The 20,077-nt window shown below is 42.5% G+C and overlaps 1 protein-coding gene across 3 annotated transcripts in view; it reads left to right on the top strand.

Annotated features, from left to right (window-relative positions):
• Positions 1–20,077, top strand: part of LOC115084031 (meiosis-specific coiled-coil domain-containing protein MEIOC-like) — a 150,470-nt gene that overhangs the window by 103,262 nt on the left and 27,131 nt on the right. For all 3 annotated transcript variants that reach the window (XM_029588312.1, XM_029588315.1, XM_029588314.1), the window contains exon 6: positions 18,482–18,662. In XM_029588312.1, coding sequence (XP_029444172.1) covers positions 18,482–18,662 — 181 coding nt within the window. The remainder of the gene's footprint in view (positions 1–18,481; positions 18,663–20,077) is intronic.

The following is a 20,077-nucleotide window of genomic DNA, read 5'->3' as shown; positions in this document are numbered from 1 at the left end:
ACTTCCACTTCTCTTGAAGACTCTCGTGAAGTTACGTCAGGACAAGGGAACCATGATCCTGATAGCATCTCACTGGCCGTGCCAAGTGTGGTTTCCAATACTTCAGGATCTCTCCATTTGTAGGCACATTCCCTTGGGAAAGGACCCACTTCTAATCACTCAAAACAGCGGGTGCCTACGCCACCCCAATCTTCAAGCCTTGTCCCTGACGGCATGGATGTTGAAAGGTTAATCCTTCAGCCACTTAACCTTTCTGAACCAGTTTCCCGTGTCCTGATTGCTTCACGGAAGCCTTCCACGAGAAAATCGTATTCTTACAAATGGACCAAGTTTACGTCATGGTGCTCTTCTCAGTCCCTTGACCCCTTTACCTGTCCAATCACAAAGTTTCTGGACTATCTCTTGCACTTGTCAGAGTCAGGTCTAAAAACGTCCTCCATCAGGATACATGTCAGTGCAGTAGCCGCCTTCCATAAAGGTGTCGGGGATGTTCCTATATCAGTACAACCCCTTGTAACACGTTTTTTGAAGGGCTTGCTTCACCTCAAGCCTCCTCTGCGTCCTCTGGCCCCTTCTTGGGACCTCAACCTAGTTTTGGGTAGGCTTATGAAACCATTCAAGCCTCTTCAATCCTGTGACCTTCAATATCTCACATGGAAAGTGATTTTCCTTTTTGCAATCACTTCTGCTCGCAGAGTTAGTGAATTACAGGCTCTAGTTACCTATCTGCCTTACACTAAACTTCTGAAGGACCGGGCAGTACGCCGCACTCACCCTAAATTCTTGCCTAAGGTAGTTTCAGAGTTTCATCTCAATCAATCCATTATACTACCTACCTTTTTTCCCAGGCCCCATTCCAATCCAGGAGAACAGGCTCTGCATACCCTTGACTGTAAATGGGCTCTGGTGTTCTACCCAGACTGTACAGCTGCCCACAAGACAAGCACTCAATTATTTGTCTCTTTCCATCCTACCAAATTGGGGCAGCCTGTGGGTAAACAGACTCTCTCCTCCTGTTTGGCAGACTGCATATCCTGTTTGGCAGACTGCATATCCTTTTGCTATCTGCAAGCGGGCATTCCACTTCAAGACCGTGTTAAAGCACACTCTGTGAGGGCCATGGCAACTTCAGTAGCAGACCTACACTCTGTGCCGCTTCCTGACATTTGCAGGGCTGCCACCTGGAGTTCTCTCCATTCCTTTACAGCCCATTATTGCTTTGACAAAACCGGAAGACAAGATTCCATCTTCGGCCAGTCTGTCTTGAGCAACCTATTTACAACATGACATACCAACACCCTTCTGCCTGCCCGGTGGGGTTCAGGATGCCCTCGGCCAAATTTCATCCCAGGTCTAGTGCCTTGCACGCCTGAGTACATTTGGTGCATACTCGGACATCCTCAGCTTGGTACTCATCCATATGTGAGGACTACCATCCTGCTTGTCCTGTGAGAAAGCAAATGTTGCTTACCTGTAACAGGTGTTCTCACAGGACAGCAGGATGTTAGTCCTCACGAAACCTGCCTGCCGCCCCGCGGTGTTGGGTTCGTAACGTTTTCTTATTTTATTTTCGGCACTACCTGTAGCTTTTTAACAAGACTGAAGGGGGACCCCTGCTGCCTGCAGGGTTAGTGCCATGCTGGGCATGCCCAGTAGGGGCCAGTCAAAGTTCTGGAAACTTTGTCAAAAGTGTTCCGTGATTGGGCTCCATCCTGTGATGTCACCCATATGTGAGGACTAACATCCTGCTGTCCTGTGAGAACACCTGTTACAGTTAAGCAACATTTGCTTTTTTTTGTCTCCCAACCGAGTGGACCTGAACTATCTATTTTAAGAAACAAATCGACATGGCTTCCTCCAGGTCCACCAGATGCTGTTATTTCTACTTTTCACCAGAGAGTAGTACAAGACCTACGTGCAAATTTCTCTAACACATGTTCTTTTTCAAACTTGACACGGCAAGAAGCCTCAGCCTTGAAGGCACTTCGGCAAAACCAGGACCTCATAATCAAACCTGCAGACAAAGGAGGCAAGATAGTGTTGCTAGACTGCACACAATACGTCACTGAAGTTCAGTGGCTACTTTCTGATCAAAAATGTTATCGACCCCTTGCTACAGATCCCATTGAAGAACTCTCAAAAGATATAGAAATGATAGTCACACAAGGCGCAGAGATAGGATCCCTCACATCTCATGAGGTTTCCTATCTGTTGAAAAAGGCTCCTATTGTTCCAGTCTTTTATATCCTTCCAAAGATACACAAGAACATCACACATCCACCTGGAAGACCAATCGTCTCAAGCAGAGGTTCTCTGTTAGAACCTCTGTCTGTTTATAGATCATTTTTTGGCACCTCATGTCAGTATTCAAAAATCTTATAACAGAGATTCTCAAGCTATGATTCAATTCCTCGAAGGATACACAGATGATATTTCTTATTTGATGATGGTAACTCTTGATATTGAAGCCTTGTATCCCATATCCCATAGAACAAAGCCATGGATATAGCTTATCATTTTTTTGAAGCATGACCACATCCTCAAAGGATTCCATCATCGTTTCTTCAATCATTACTACAGAAAGCTTTGACAAAAACGTTTTTTGCCTTTGAAGGTGTGTTCTATCAACAAATTTGCGGAACCGCGATAGGGGCACATTTTGAGGATCGATGGATACATACTCATAATCCTTTTTCACAATTTATTGTAGCATGGAAACGCTACATAGATGACATTTTTTTTTATGGTCTGATACAGTCGAGATGTTTCAACAATTTCTAACTTGGTTGAATGGATGTAATTCACATTTACACATCACCGCTGACATCCAAATGACTAGTATTCATTTTTTGGTCATTACAATAATTAAGACACCCGAAAGATTCATCACAATGTTGTATCGGAAACCGGTATCCAGCAACACTTTTTAATATTTTTCTAGCGCTCATCTGTGCTCATTTAAAGAGAACTTGCCTGTCAGCCAATTTTTCCGAATTAGACGTCTTTGTACAACTCTGACTATCACACACAAGCAAGATCTTTAAGTGCAAGATTCCAAGCCAGAGGCTATCCTCAACATTGTATAAAACATGCTTATACCAGAGCTAAGTTTACCCATAGGGAATGGCTATTTTTACCACGCCCAGTTGACACTAATCATGTCCTTACTTGTGTAGTACCATTTTCCTCAATGATTTACTAAATGAAAAATATCATTTTCAATAATTTGCACATTCTTCAGCTAAATCAAGAGTTTCAAGATACCCCAAGGTTTACATATACTCGAGGAACCAATTTACAAGGATCAGTTGGTCCACTCTGACTCCTCTATACGTCATCATTCCTTCTCAACAGAACAGTTGAGAAGGAACCACAATGCATGTGGCTCCTGTTCAGTGTGTTCTATAATGATTCAGACATCTGATATATTTTTTTCTAGACTAAATTTTACTTTGGTTTTGAAACATAAAACTGATTATCTATCTACAGGCATTATCTATCTCTTACAATGTCCATGCAATCTGTGGTATGTTGGGAAGACGAAACGATCCTTGAAAACTCGTCTTATAGAGCATCGCTCCTGTTTGAATAAAGGTCGTCTTACTGCACCATTAGTTGCTCATTGTTTAGAGCAGTCGCACTCTTTTGATACATTAAAAGCATGTGTTCTAGAGCAACTTCAATCGACATGGCAAGGAGGTGATTTTAATGCTGTTTTGTTGCAGGCAGAACAGTGCTGGATCTATCGTTTGAACACAGTACACCTTGCCGGATTAAACACAGCCTTAGATCTGCATATGTTTCTGTGATTTTGTTTCTTTGTTGTCTGTTGCTTAGGCATCAAGACATTTGCACGTCATGACGTCACACGCTATTTAGATGCGGGCTATTTAACTTTGACAACCAGTTTTATGCTGTCTCTGTCCCGCTCTTTGGATAATCCCTGTGAGACTCAGCGTCCGAATAGAAAAGGTCGTCTCTCCATCAACAAAAAGCTAAGTTCATAAAGATTTTTGTTTATCACATGTCTGATTGAATGTTAATTTTATTCACAGATATCTTTTTTTGACAAACATCATACTTGCCCCTGAGGAAGCTACGTGCCTCGTAGCGAAACACCGGCCGTTGTTGGGTTACGAGTGTTAGCTATTTTTATTCGGGACAGATGGACATAGTACAAATTTCCTAACAAAGATTACTTTGACATCCTTTCAAGCTTCTTGCTGAAAAGCAACAAATTATTATTAGATCGGGCGGTTCTTCCGTGGGTAAGAACATGTCGTCAGGCTTGCTGATACGGCACCTTTAAAATTGAACAAAATTGCAAACCTTCTTTTTGATGGTAGAGCTGATGTTGAATATTTCATCAGTGGTTTCCTTTTGTTTTTCTACTGTTTGATATATAGGACCGTGGTAGTGCTGGCCAGGATGCTGAACGGCCACCACTTAGCCAGATAAGTGGTGGGCAGAGTGAGGGCATTTTGGGGAGGAGCTGACTTAGGCCTGGATTTATCAAAATGCGATAAGTATCGCATGCGATAGCAAAAGGGGTGTGATGTTACCCAGGTAGAGAGTCCATCAAGCTAGGTGGAGAGAACATTGCACAAATCTCATCTTGGAGTGAGTTTCCTCACTCCAAAGGCCATCAAATCTTCACAAGAGACCACTGTTCTGTTCGTACGTCTCACATTGAATGTCAAAGTGGCCCCTAAACCCCTACACTAATACCTAAACCTCAGCTCGAGTTACTAGGTGGGCCTATCATAGGGATACAAATAGGGATGTGAATTGTTTTTTGACGATTTAAAAAAATTGTCCGATATTTTTTAAATCGTCAAAAATCGTTAGAGTGAGCAATACAATAGAAATTCCCCCGATTTATCGTGAAAAATCGTTAATGGGTTAGTGTCCACTAATGGGAGTTATTTGGGGGGAGGGCGGGAAAACCGGCACACCAAAACAACCGAACTGATTCCGATTCCGATTCACATCTCTAGATACAAATACCTATCTAGGGAGAGGACACAATGGCTAGTCTCTCTCTCTCTCCCCCCTCCCCCCGCCCGGTAACGCAAGCTATCGCACGGCTTAACGCTATTGAAAAAGGTGTAGTTAAAATCGGTGTTAAGTCTGTGCGATAGCATTTCGCAGACTGGCAAACCCAGCCCATTCCCCGCCCCTAACTCCTTCTCATTTTCAAATTTCATACGATATGGCGCTTTCGCATGCAATAAGCCCTTAACGCATGCGAAAACGCCTTAGCGCATTTTGATAAATGACCCCCTTAGCCAGAAACCTTGTCCAGCTAAATCCTGGTCAGTCCATAGGGCTGGTTAAACTTATCTGGCTAACTTTAAGATAGATGGGTATATTTAGTGGTGCAGACACACAACTGAGTATATGGGCTAAGTTAGGTGGAAACGTTTATCTGGCTAGCTAGCCAAGCCACACGGCACCTCGTTATCTTATCTCCATGTGGGCATACTCAAATAGCTTTATTGTGGACAGAGATAAATCTGGCGATCTCTTGTCAAGCCATTTGATTAAAATACAATATTGAATAAATAAGATTTACCCAAAAACCAGGACAGGTGCTATCATATTTGGCACCTGGCAAACCTTTGGTTATTCACCTCTTCTCCAATTTAACTTCCAGCAGCAGTGATTCCAGCAAGGCACTCCTTTCTTTGACAGTATTGGCTGTGGTGCAGCAGGATTTTGCTCCTCCAAAATCTTCGCACTCTAGGTGACTGCCTAGATTATCTAATGAAAGCACCAACTCTGCCAAAATCTGTCTGTGAAACTTACCTATGAAAATATTTTCTTGATATCTATAATGCAGAAGGAAGAAGATAACAAAATTCACTTTCGAGGGAGAACTTCTAGTGCATGTACAACATTTCTCCAAAAATGCTGTATTTCACTACAAAATAAATATTGTCAGCAATAGCAGAAATCGTTTTCAAGATAACTTAGCATAAAATCTGCTGATCAAAAAAGGATAGGCCAGTTAAGTGGACACCCTCACTTGGACTGAACAATAAGCTATACAGTTTGAGTTTTAGCATTATAAAATAAGAAATTCCCAGGTAAGGGAAAGTTATGTACTAAAGACAGATAAAATCATCGCTAGAACTTGTGTATTAGAGCTGAAGTTTTATATAAACAAGATGTGGGCTATATGTGTGCAGTATAAAGTGCTCAAAAAACAAACCGGGAAAAAGCACTAATGATGTATGTGAAATATGTTAAAAAAAATTTTATTTCAAGTAACATATCAAGAACGTTTAAACATACCACAATTTTATAGTCCACCAAATGGGAGGAACTCCTATGAAAAACTTAGGAAAAAATAGTAATTCTAAACAATTACATTAGCGGGATATAAATTTTTGCAGTTAAACTATCTCAGCCTCTTTCTTTATCTACCAAGAAATTTTCCAAATGAGCTGGTTCTTGAAAGATAAATTTATTTCTTTGATGTACTACCACGCATTTACAGGGGAACTTAAGAAAAAATGTAGCCCCTAAGGAGACAACTCTAGGCTTTAATACAAGAAATTGTTTCCTCCTGAATTGCGTGGTTCGTGACACATCTGGAAATATTTGAACTTTATATCCACAAAACAAAATTTCCTTATTTTTAAAGTATTTTTGCATAATATTAGCCTTATCTTTCTCTCTACAGAATGTTACTAGCAATGTGGCTCTCTGTGGAATATCATCTATAGATGATTCTAGGAAAGAAGTTAAATTAGGGGATATTTGTTGTATATTATCCATCCCTTCCTCTCCTTCCTGAGCTTTAATTCTAGAATTTAATACATAATATATTTTTGAAATCATTTGATCATCAAAATTTTGTATTGACAGATTTTCAATTAAATACTTTTTTAACAGCTCGGAAGCAGAGAGGAGTCTAGTCATAGGAAAATTTAAAAACCTTAAGTTTTTTACTCTGTGCTCATTCTCCAGGCTCTCTAACTGCCTGTGAATGACCAGGCTATCCTTAATAAAGGAATTATTAGCCGTTTGTAAAGTTGCAATCTGCATGGTAGTTGTCCGTCCTAGCTCTTCCAACTGCTTCACACGATTATCATGTTTTTCCATAAATTTTTTAACTTCTACATTCCCTTTATCTGTCTGGGCCATAAAACCAGTCATTACATTCTGTAGATCAGTGATTGCCTTCAATACATCAGCCAAAGTCACATTCTGGGGATCTAAGGGAACTGGACTTATTATCTGTAGTCCAGATTCACCTGTAGATCCCACCTCACCCACATCCCCAGTTCTTAAGGGATGTGAGCCTTCTCCATCAGGTACAATTATTTCTTCCATCTCTGGACTTAAATAATTAGAGGCATCCACTACCAGTTGAGGCTGTGATTGTAGCTGCTGGCTAGGGCTATCAGAAGCTCCAGAAGAAAAAGATATATCAGGAATTGTATTGCGGGCAGCTTGACTTACCCGCCTTACTATATGTTGATCCATAGGCCCCTTGGCCTGCGTAGGCGCCGGAGATGAAGTCCAGACTTTAGATTTCCTTTTCCTGCCCATATGGTTAGAAAAGGACTTTTCAGCGGGAAACCTCTCTTGCAGAGGTCGGCAGAGAAGGGCAGACCAGAGGCTCTTTTTCCATATGTGAGCCGGTGCCGTGCTGTTCTGAGGCCACGCCCCCCAGGTGACATCATTAGGAGGGGCCAAATCGCCGAGATAAATCCGGGCCAGCTGAGGCGAAATTCTGAGGACTTTTCAGCGGGAAACCTCTCTTGCAGAGAAGGGCAGACCAGAGACCAGACCAGAGACCAGAGGCTCTTTTTCCATCTGTGAGCCGGTGCCGTGCTGTTCCGAGGCCACGCCCCCCAGGTGACATCATTAGGAGGGGCCGAATCGCCGAGATAAATCCGGGCCAACTGTGGCGCGCAGCCGAAGCCGCGCGCCTAAGGGGCGCGCCCCTGGGTAAAAAAAAATTTTTTCTTTAATCCTTTTCTAACCATATGGAAAAAGCACTAATGATGTATGTGAAATATGTTAAAAAAAATTTTATTAATGAGTTATCGATTTAAAAAAGAGCAAACATGGGTTATACATAATAGAATAATTTTAAGTACATAAATAGAGTGGTTATCTACGGATCCCAGTGAGCTATACTCTCTTAATATTCCCCGCCTTCTGCAACGTACTAAGGATAGACTTATTAATTGGCGTAACTTGGGGGGGGGGGGGCGCGCATCAATATTTTTAAGATGGTACTTTTCCCCCAATGGCTATATATTCTCCAGAACACATTGATTCTCTTAAAGAGGCGAGACATGAAACTTCTGCACTCTATGCTGACCAAATTTTATTGGCAGAGTAAGAAGCCCAGAATTGCTTTGACAGCTCTGAAGGGGAAGTGGGGAAGTGGAGGGATGGGTGTCCCAGATTTAATGCATTATAATTTGGCGAGTAACTTGCGTATAATCTGGGAATGGCTGTTGGACAGCGCTCACTACACTCACCTCCCGGCGGATCACACCCTGGTAGCGCCTTTAGACCTACGGTTTGCGCTCCAGTGTCCTGGTTCACAGTTGCCTGATTCCTTGAGGGGACACCCACTCTTGGAGCCTATGCGGCAAATGTGGAAACGAATGTGCAAATATTTGCACATTCCCACGATCTGTGCCTGTTTTATGCCTCTGCAGGGTAATCTGCAGTTCACGCCAGGATCACAAACTGCTGGCTTTCGGATGCGGGCTCAGAAGGGAATAACCCTATTGGGCCATGCTCTGGACAAGGAGGGATCATTGTTATCCTTTGACGACCTTGTCAAGATGTACACACTACCACCCCAACAGCCATTCCCATATTTACAGTTAAAACATTATGTATCCTCTCTGCCGGCAAACTGTAAGAATCCTGCTAATCTTGAGGTTTTGAATAAGATTTTGAAATTGAAACGGACAATTAAACTGTCTCTAGCTGAGGCACACAGAGGTCTTAGTCAACTAATAGCCAGGAAAGATTGGGGGCGGCTGGCAACGAGGTGGAACAGCGACGGAACCTTCCAGATATCTGAGCCCATGCTTCGTTCTTGCATTAAGCAAATTTCCAAGGTGACAAGTAATTTTTACTATAGAGAAATGCAGTATAAAATTTTGTGGAGAGCATATCTTTCTCCCAGTTTTCTTTTTCGGGCTAACCTGCGGGAAACTAGTCAATGTGCTAAGTGCTTCGACGATGAGTGCACTCTATCACATGCCTTTTGGGGATGCCCACATATTCGTCGTTTTTGGGCGGCGGTGGTGCACTATTTGGAGAAGCTGCTGGGTGTCGCTGTTCCTCTCTCTTACGCCACCTTGTTATTTGGATTTCCGAACCACACCCAGATTAAAAGAGCGGAAACACGGCTTCTTATTCAGAAGGTGTGTTATGTGGGGAAAAAACTTATCTTGCTACATTGGAAGGGCTCTGTGGTGCCAACCTATTGGATGTGGCGAAATAACTTTCATAAATTACTACAGATGGAAGTTTTGGCGTCGCGTGTTTCTCCTCTTTTCCGACGCAGATTTTTGCGGATTTGGATGGTGTATATTCAGTCATTACGACACAGGATTCGGAGTCATATTATTAACGCTTCTGGGGAATCCGGCTTCTTGCTGACGGACTGACCGAGCCTGTATTGCAAATGGATTAAGCTGTGACTGGCTTCCACAACAATTATGGCATTTATGCTTGGACTCTTTGTGGGGAGGGGGGGGGGAACGGGGGATAAGGGATGTTGGTAATGGGGGGAGTGGGGGAGGAGATCTGACCTGGTAGGGTGGGGAAAGACCTTTGTAAACGAACTATTTGTTTATGAGAACGCTACGGGGGGCTAAGGGTAACAGCCTCCCAGGCAGGTTGATATGTATTGCTTTTTTTCACTGCTGAATAAAAAGTGTTTAAACTAAGTACATAAATATATAAGGCATAACTTACACAAACAAATTTGAGAAGCATAGAAATCACTGTACAATTAAACACATAGATTTCTGGTTAGTGATACAAACTCAATGTTTGTATCAGCAGTAGCTCTAACTCTATAGAATGGATACAATGTAATGATGTCAAAAATAGCTCAGGTGAACAAAGCTTAAGGTTACAATGTTGCTATTATAAAAATAGCACAATAATACGGGCAACCAAGACTCTTTGCTCCTCTCTCTCAGCTCCTTACAAACACTCATCCCAAAATAATACACAGACACATTTGATTGAAAAAATTAAACAAAGCCGCAGCTTTATTTCCACAAAGATCGCCAGAGCCACCAAACAATTGTATCACCCCCCCAAGGATACATCTCCCTCGCCCTAGCAAGATGATCCTTCAACAGAACACCAAACTTGTAAATACCAGCGACATCCCGCCACTCACCAGAACCCCCACCATAGCCCAGCAAGGGATCCCAACCATGTGACTGAACCCAATCACATGCAATTAGAATGACACTGTTCCAAGTTAACCCGCCACCTAGCGGATCACTTGATATCAGTCCCCCCCCCCCCCCACACAAAATAACCATGGCTCTGGCAACTCCGCCACAGTGAGGGGGGCCGGTCAGGTGCAACCTGACCGGCCTCCTCACCCCCCAACAAAGATGCAGCCTAAACATCCAGTCAAAAAACACATTTCAAGGCCTCCTGAATGCTGTTATTAAGTAAGTCAGCACCCACCCCAGAGACATGGACACCATCCTTGCTGTAAAGAGCCGGACAGACATCCCAGGACCACACATGTGTGACATGAAAACCCCCATGTGCGACCAGCCAAGCACCAATTTGTCTATTCAATTTAGACCTACGACCCCAGATTTTAAGATCCGCACACACTGGCCTCGGAATGATATCTGACCAACCCAAAACTGTATTAGGTAACCATAACATTCTCTCAGAAATGTCTTTCTGAACTGAATCCAGCAGACGGACAAGACCAGACACCTAGGTCATTGCCACCAAGATGAATCAATAGGACCACCGGGGGAGACCACTTGGATAAGAAAGTACGCATGAAGGACAGCAACTGGTCCCAGCGCATTCCTCTATGCCCAAGCCACCTCAGTCACACTCTGTGCCTAGCCATACCCAGATGATGGTCATATGGTCACTCCTCAGCCCGACGGTGAGACCGTGTATGAATGGCCAACTAGCCAAACAATTCACTCCCTGGGATGTGTACCTGGAAAAACAAAGAAATTAACGCAGCAAACAAATGCAAAAAACATATCACCATGATCCCATTACAATTTATGTTCACGCAGATAGGATGCAAATGCCCCTGATTTCCAACAGCCAATGGTACGGATGAACCCCACTGCACAAACCAGAGTCAGCCGCAGAGGTAGCCACCCCGATATGAAAGGAATGAGTCCCAAATGTTTTATCCCCCAAACCCAAAGCTCCCAATGCCTTCTGGAACACCATGTCAAACTGATATCTGGTAAGCGGGGTGTTATTAACATGGACGAAAAAGGGGATGCACCCTGGCAGGCGCAAGGACAAATATGCTCGAATATTGGCAACCGGGCATGTTAACAACCCAGGGGCTGTCGACAATATAAGCCAAGCACCCCTACCTGCCTGATCTGTCTTTGAGCGGTGAATTTTCAAATGTAACTTGTCCCCTTCTAAATGAACATTCCCTGCCCATAGACCCGAATGCTCTCTGCACTTACCAGAGTGGTTTACTAATTCTCCAATCCGAAAGGCTCCAAAAAACGCTAAGACAAAAGGGAGCACAAAATAAGGAAACTTCGAAAGGGGAAAAACAAATGTCAGGGAGGCAGTCCTATATGATGGGAAGTCTGCCATCCACAGTCGGAAGCAATCCCCATGACCACCCAGCCAGCAAACGTTTGACCAGGCAGCAGTCAGTAGGATTACCCCATTCATGCGCCTTAAAAAAGGACAAGCCTGAGCATATGAGCAGACACAACTAAATTAGACAGACCTGAGGCTTTCGAGGAAGTAATGTAATCAGATAACTCATCCAAAACAGGACCCAGGACCAACCATGATCAAACAGAAAACGGAGTACTTTGGAATTCCCACTAGAATAGGAAGTCCACATCAACACTGCCACTGATGCCCTCAACAAGTTCCACGCTGTGGGATTCCATAACACCAAAGGAAATCTGGGACAACAGCCCCCTCTGGATCTGCATTCTGTGCCAGCTTCCGGAAACGAGAGAGAGAATCAGCAATTTTATTATCCACCCCTGGGACATAACGTGCTGAAATTGCTGTGTTCAATTGCAAGCAGTGTAAAACAAACTCGCGCAACAAATCCACTACCAGAATACACTTAGCTGACAGTCTATTAATGATCTGAATGACTCCCAAGTTATCACACCAGAAGACAACCTTTTTGTCACACAACCTGTCACCCCAGATAACAAATGCGACAACAATAGTGAAAAGCTCCAAAAAGGTAATATTCTGGGTTGAACCAGCAGCGACCCAAGCTTCTGGCCAGGCTGAAGCCCACCAGGCCCCTTGGCAATAAACTCTGAAACCAATGCTGCCAGCCGCATCTGAAAATAGTTCCAAGAAGCGATTGGATAGAGGTTCAGTTTGCCAAACAGAGACACCATTAAAACCACCCAAGAAGATGTCCCAAATCTTCAGATCCTCATAGATCCGACGGGTAATTCTAATACGGTGGTAACGTTTCTGGACACCAGACATGGCAGAGGCTAAATGTCGCAAGAAAACTCTACCAATAGGGATAAACCTACAAGCGAAATTAAGGCTGATGATCAATGACTGCATCTGCCTGAGGGTTACCTTCTTAGTCCATAACACAGTGCAACCAGTAATTTCAGTTCCTCAACTTTTACTGATGGCAACAGACACCATAGCTACTGAATCTAGCTCAATTTCAAAAAATATCAAATGCTAGTAGGATCTTCGGTTTTGTCCCGAGCGACAGGAATACCAAAGCTTTGGGCCACATAGAAAAAACTTTGCTTGATGGCGGCGCAGACTAAAGAGCCCGCAGGACCCGCAAACAAAAAAATCGTAATGAACGATATCACTAAAGCCAGCAATTTGCTCAGTCACCCAGTGCACAAAAGAACTAAACATCCCAAAATAAGAATGGGAAACGGAACAGCCCATAGGCATACACTTGTCAAAATAATAGTGATTACGGAACTGAAAACGCAACAAAGGAAAGCTGTCAGGGTGCACAGGAAGGAGACGGAAGGCAGACTCAATCTCCACCTTAGCCATTTAGATGTCAGGACCACAGCGGTGTACCAACTGAAACGCCAAATCGAATGACGCATAACGCACTGTACAAAACTCACGAGGAATAAAATTGTTGATTGAGGATCCTTCCGGGAAAGAAAAATTATGAATCAACCTAAACTTTCCTTTCTCCTTCTTGGGGACTACAGCCAGAGGAGAGAAAATAATTTTAGAAAATGGAGACTTCGAAAAAGGGCCAGCAATCCTACCCAAGGAAAGCTCCTCTCGCAACTTCTGATAAACCACCGAGTCTAACTTACCTACAGAGCCCGAGTTAGAACCCCCATCCTCCATATTGCCAAGATAAGGAATCTGAAAACCAAATGTAAAGCCAAAATGCAAGATGCCAGCCGCCTCACGAGTAGGGTCAAAGCCAGCCACGATACCATAACAGATATAGTAATGGGTGTAGGAGCCCGATCCATGTTTAAGTTATTTATTTTCGGAAGAAGATCCAGAGATTGCTTTTCAGGGGCATTTGGAAGTCAGATGACTGGAGGCACATACTGAGCAGAGATGTTTGAATTTACAATCGGGGAAAAGGCACCCAGATCGATTAAAGCGCCAACAGACACCTGTTGCTCCCCCTGCAGACTTTCCGTGCACCTTGCCCACGAAAGGGCCAACTCTGCTGAGGAGTGGCCGCCTGGGGGGATCGCCCAGCCTGACCCGAAGCAGGTGTACCAGCCAGATGCGCTTTGTCAGTCATCTGTTTCTACCAGAGATTAAGATCCTGCGTACCCTAACAAATTGATTTGTTACCGGCCATCCTATCATGGAAATGTTCATCATAGTTGAGCAAAGCCCAACCTTCATAATCCTTATGAGCACCAATGATGGTGTCAGCATAAGTCAACAACGAACCATAATGACCCACCACGCTTGCCAACCTTAGGAAACACCGAACCCAGTTCAGAATTGTTCTAGATACCTTCTCTTCTACACCCAGGGGTCGATCAACTTTATTTTTCTTTTTTCCTTGAGTCTTACCCCTCATACTCTCTAAAAGACAAAATATATCTATGTATTTTCGCTTCTTAATTTGTTTCCTTTGAGAATGGGAAACTTCTTCCCACAATTCAGTAAGGGTGACCAGCGCTGGTACACCCTTGTTCACACTGAACTGATTGGCCCCCACCCGCATTGACTCCAGACAAGGAAAAAGAAGACGAAGAACTAGAGTCAGAGCTACTAGAACTTCTGTGGGTCCCATGACACTTGTGCTTCTTTTTTTCCACCTTTAACTTTGTCCTTCCCTTTGTTGACAGACTGCACTGACTCACTAGCATCCTTCTCACCCAAAGAACCCGGCATACCAAGAACAACAGCGCTCGCCCCAGGTTGGCTCCCGAACCAGAAGAAGGACCAAGTACTCCGCTAACACCGGAAGCCGCCCCACAGCAAACACTCCCAGGATCCATTCTACTAGAACCAGACGCGTCCAAACCGATCACATTATCACTCCTTTCTGCTCTATACTCACCGGCGGCTGCATTGCCTTGCAGTAGAGCAGGAGGTTCAGATGGATGGGCACCAGCAGTACTTGTGCAGGAGGATTCCAGTGTTGGAGACACCACAGCCTGAACATCCAGAGAGGCACTAGTCAAGCGAATCACCGTATCCTGTTGGTTCTTCCAACTTTCCAACCGGGAAGGACCAGGATGATCCAGAATCTCTGCACCAGTGTTGTTTCGACCCTCCATCTAAAAGACAAAATCAGAACCTCCTTGGGACCCAACAATTGGGCCCCCTCTAGGGACTGTTTCAGACTGCCTAACAACAAGGGCTACCGAGGAAATATGTGTACCAGGAAGAGGCACAGGACCAGGAACAGGAAAGACAGTGCCATATCCCAGCGAAGAAAGACTCTTGGGAACACCAGAGCCAGAAGAGATCCCTTGAAAGCCAAAACTAGCACCCAAAAAATTATCCATACTCCCGAGGCTGAGACCTTGTGGACAATGCCTTGAAATCTGGCTCAGAAAGCAGTGGCAGTCAGATAGGGAAGTAGAATGTTAGGAATTATTTCTAAAGGAATAAGAAATAAAACTGAGAATATCATAAGGTCTTTGTATAGATCCAAGGTGTGACCACACCTTGAGTATCGTGTGCAGTTCTGGTCTCCCCCATCTCAGAAAAGACATAGCGGACATTGAAAAAGTACAAAGAAGGGTAACAAAAATGATAAAGGGTATGGAAAAGCTCCTTTATGGAAAAAGTCTAAACAGATTAGGGCTCTTTAACTTGGAAAAGGGTTGACTGAGAGGCGATATGATTGAAATTTATAAAATCATGAGTGTGGTGGAATGGGAAAATAGGGAATAGTTTTTTACCCTTTCAAACAACAAGCTATTCATCTTACCCCTGGTTATCCAAATTATCCATCTAACTCCAAGTTATTCATTTAAATGTTTAGTTTTGAATATTGACCTTACTAGAACTGAGAGATAGTCCATTAAACTAATAACCTGCAGATTTAAAACAAATTGTAGGAAATATTATTTTATTCTGTGCACAACAAAGCTATGGAATCTGTTGCCAGAGGACATGGTCAAACAACGAACATATTGGGGTTCAAAAGAGAATTGGGCAAATTCCTGAAGGAAAAGTTCATAAACTTGGGAAAGCCAGTGCTTATCCTTGGGATAGTGATACAAGAAATAAATCAACTGTTGGGGATTTGACCTGGACTGGCCACTTTCTGAGACAGAATGCTGGGCTCGATGGATCTTGATCTGACCTAACATGGCATTTATGTTCTTATAACTGTTGAGCTGTCATTAAAAAAAAAAAAATGCTTGTAGGTGTCTGCCCACTGCCTCAGGTCACAAGTGCTGTGTACTGTCATACAGAAGGTTCCCAGTTCAATTCCTGAGTTGGGTCTTCCACTCCCTAGGACAGCTAAGGCTAGAGATGCTGGAAAGGCAGCAGTCACAGTCCTCAAGTTGGGGTTGGGGGTGTTATCATGTTCTGGTCATAGTAAAGATGGCAGAAAAAGACGAAAATGGTCCATCTAGTCTGCCCAGCAAGCTTCCCGAAGTAGTAACTGCCGCTCTATGCAGGTTACCCCCAAGCTTTTTTTAATGTATTCCCATCCTCTAGCCTTTAGTGATCCATAGTGTTTATCCCATGCCCCTTTGAAATCCTTCACAGTTTTAGTCTTCACCACTTCCTCCGGAAGGGCATTCCAGGCATCCACCACCCTCTCCATGAAGAAATATTTCCTGACATTGGTTCTAAGTCTTCCTCCCTGGACTTTCAAATCATGACTCCTAGTTCTACTAAATTGTTTCCAATGGAAAAGGTTTGTTGACAACCATGGATCATTAAAACCTTTCAAGTATTTGAAGGTCTATATCATATCACCCCTGCTCCTCCTCTCCTCCAGGGTATACTTAAGGGTAAAACTAACCATACACTCCCTCTTATATTTCAACACTGTTAAAGGTTATCAAATATGAATCAATTAAAACAGCAATTCATATAGATTGGCTGACACTCACTGACTTATTTGAGCATGGGCATGCTCATTTTCTTTCAGAAATAATTTTGTACAGTTGTTTTTTCTTTAAAAATTTGCAAATAAAATCTTTCCAGACTTAGCTTTGTAGAATCTCCCCAACTTGGCTGGATGAGGTTATGTAATGTTTTAAATAACATCTGTGCCTGTTTCTTACAGAAACAATGTCAGCAGAGAGTACAGTCCCCCGATGCAGAAATGTTTGCAGTTTCAAAACATGGACCAAGTCTGGAAAGATTTATTTTGCAAATTGTTAAAATAAACAAAAAAGTATAAAAGAATGTTTCTGAAAGAAAATTGTGAAACACTTATTATAATAGGGGCATGATTATGAGCATGTCACTGCTCAAATAAATCAGTAAATTTGACAGCTCATCTATATGAAGGTCCTCAACATTTGAATTGATGCTTTAATTTGTTCATAGTTGATAACCTTTGAAATATAAGAGGCTCATGGTACAACATCCCAGTCCTGGTTCCAGTTGAGCTGAAAGTACAAAGGAACAGTAGAAAACTGTTCAAAAGAAAAAAAAAAAAAAAGAAAATACCTGTTATGTTTCAAGTATTTTTAGCCCATGTAAAGCTACGCAGGGGGTATGGATGGGCAGACTGGATGAGCCAAATTGTCTTCATCAGCTCTTTCTGTGTACATTCCAGCTAATTTTCATTATTTTTCTTTTATAATTAGTAATCACAAAATACACATGCTAAAATTGGTGATGTATTTTTTATTTTATATTCTGCCTGTCAGCCACTTCAAAGCAGATTGCATTCAGGTACTATAGGTATTTCCCTGTCTTCAGAGTGGTCACAGTCTGAATTTGTACCTGAGACACATTGGAGGGTGAAGTGAATTGCTAAAGGTCACAAGGAGTGGCAGTGGGATTTGAACCCTGGCTTCCCTGGTTTGTAGCCTGCTGCTCTAACCACTAAGCTACTCCTTCACTCCTATTGTGTGTGAGAGCTGAAGAGGAAGAAATAGGGCATATACATTTGAAATTTGAATGTACATGTGCTGTTTTACTCTCCTGACATGCACATCACTGGAAGTGCCTCTTTTTAATCCTGCTAAATGTACACATGTTGTGTAAACTAGCATGCACTATAAGTCAGGCAGAGGAGAGTAGTTTTCAACAAAGCCATTTTACATGGGTTGATAGCTTTGGAAATCATCAAAGTATCTCACTGTGCTGGGCTGAAACAAGACAAGACTGGTGGGGACATATGAGAAATAGGGAAATTATTGTTCTTTTATTAGTTTGGAGATAAAAAAATAAATCATTTTTCTTATCATGCCGTTTCTTTTTGTGTCACCTGTTTGAGTACTAATGATTCATGTAAGCCATTTTGGGTCATACCATAGTTTCTCAGCAGCAATGACCTACAATAAATGAAGACTTGTTAAACATGTTTGCCTATTGCATAGAGATTTTTCACTAAATTTTGTTGATTTTAATGCATGCGTGAGCTGTATGTTTCCAAATACTTTATTCATAGGCTTTTTTCTTTGCTGGCTGGCTAAGTGAAAGCAAAATAGTTGGATATTAAAATTAGAGATTTTCAAAATCTTATTTACTGGCCCTAATAGTGTCCACTTAACTCTGACTTCACATATTGGAGTGAATTGATATGTTAATATTTCCTAAGGTATTAGAAATGTTTAAAGATTTTTTTCAATATGTTCATTAGGTGGTCACATTAGTAGGAAAAATGGAAAAGCTGCGTGGATCCTCTGTTCATAGTAACATATCTGCTACTCTTGAGCATCATTTGGAAGCTATTCTTGTTACACAAGCAAGGCGCAAGGATGAGATTGTTAATGCTGCTAACCGTCAAAGACAGGCAGCACCTCGCTATAACAATGAGAAAGGTAAGTGTTTTCTTCTAGACACGGCAGCCCTGAGCCTTTGCCAGAGCTCAATCCCTCTCACCCTCTTACCAGCCAGAAAATTGAGGAGCCTGAAGCAGCATCTTTGCAGGTGGGGGCTGGGGATGGGACTTGCAGCATCTTGATATCATTTCCAGGTGTGTTGGGGGCAGGTAACCACTGAAGAGGCAAACCTAAGGGGCATGCCCCTTTGGGATCCCCTTCAAACATACCGAGAGAGTAGTCTGACAATTCTTGTGATTTTGTTGCTGTTCTGTATTTAATTGCGTATATCATAAAATGTATAGGCAGAACCATGAAGGGAGTTTAACTGCTCTGAAGGACATGTCTATAAATGTGATCTATGGCAAAGGTCACTATGGTCTATGAAAGTCTTCAATTCATCCAAGATATAAATATATGAATTGTGTCTTAGCTGTTCCCCCTTTAAACCCTGGTCTCTTTTGCATTTGTAAGGTTATTAAATGCTAGATTTGTTATTAATAATATATCACTGATCTATGTAAATAAATATATATATATATATATATCATCTCAGAAGTGACCCTGGAGACCAACAAATTACTTGTTTTAGGGGATTTTAATTTCTCCGAGGACAAATGGGATACAAGAGTCTACACAACTGGTAAAGCCTTGGTTAGAGCGTTACTGTACACTTTTTAAAAATTGCTGTACTGAGCATGTACAGCAGTTTCTGCATTAGTGGTGAGCATGTGGGACCTCTCTAAGTTCCACAGAGCCAATGGTTGTTGAAGCTTCAGCTTTATAGAAGAAAACATGTTTTCTTCTTTTATGACACACTATCACGTTTTTCAGTCACAGGTGCCTCTCTCTCTCTATGCCTCTCCTTTCTTCTGACTTGTTAGGTTTTCAGATGTTTTTAAATTTTCTTTTATGTTTTCTTTTATGTTTTCATGTTCAAAAATTAAAAAAAAAAAAAAAATTAATGACCTCCTCTCCAGCCTAAATCTCATCCTAAACACCTCCAAAACCGAACTAATTCTCATTACTCCGGAAAACAGCAATCAACACACTCTCATATCAAACATCCCTCTCCCCTCTCAAGTCAGAGACCTAGGAGCCATTATCGACAATAATTTGAACTTGAAAGCATTTATAAACCGCACCACCAAGGACTGCTTTTATTAACTACAAGTATTGAAAAGAATTAAGCCTCTTTTCCACTTTCAAGACTTCAGAACCATACTTCAAGCAATAATCTTCTCAAAACTAGATTATTGCAATGCCATACTTCTGGGCTTTCCATCCTCACACACCAAACCTCTACAGATGGTACAAAACACCGTGGCTAGAATCCTCACAAATTCCAAAAGGAGACACCACATCTCGCCCATCTTAAAAAATCTTCACTGGCTCCCCATCCAAGCCAGAATCAT

The sequence above is a fragment of the Rhinatrema bivittatum genome, chromosome 2 (assembly GCF_901001135.1).
Source record: "Rhinatrema bivittatum chromosome 2, aRhiBiv1.1, whole genome shotgun sequence".
In the NCBI taxonomy this organism is placed as follows: domain Eukaryota; kingdom Metazoa; phylum Chordata; class Amphibia; order Gymnophiona; family Rhinatrematidae; genus Rhinatrema; species Rhinatrema bivittatum.
This window is presented reverse-complemented; position numbering and strand designations above follow the sequence as displayed.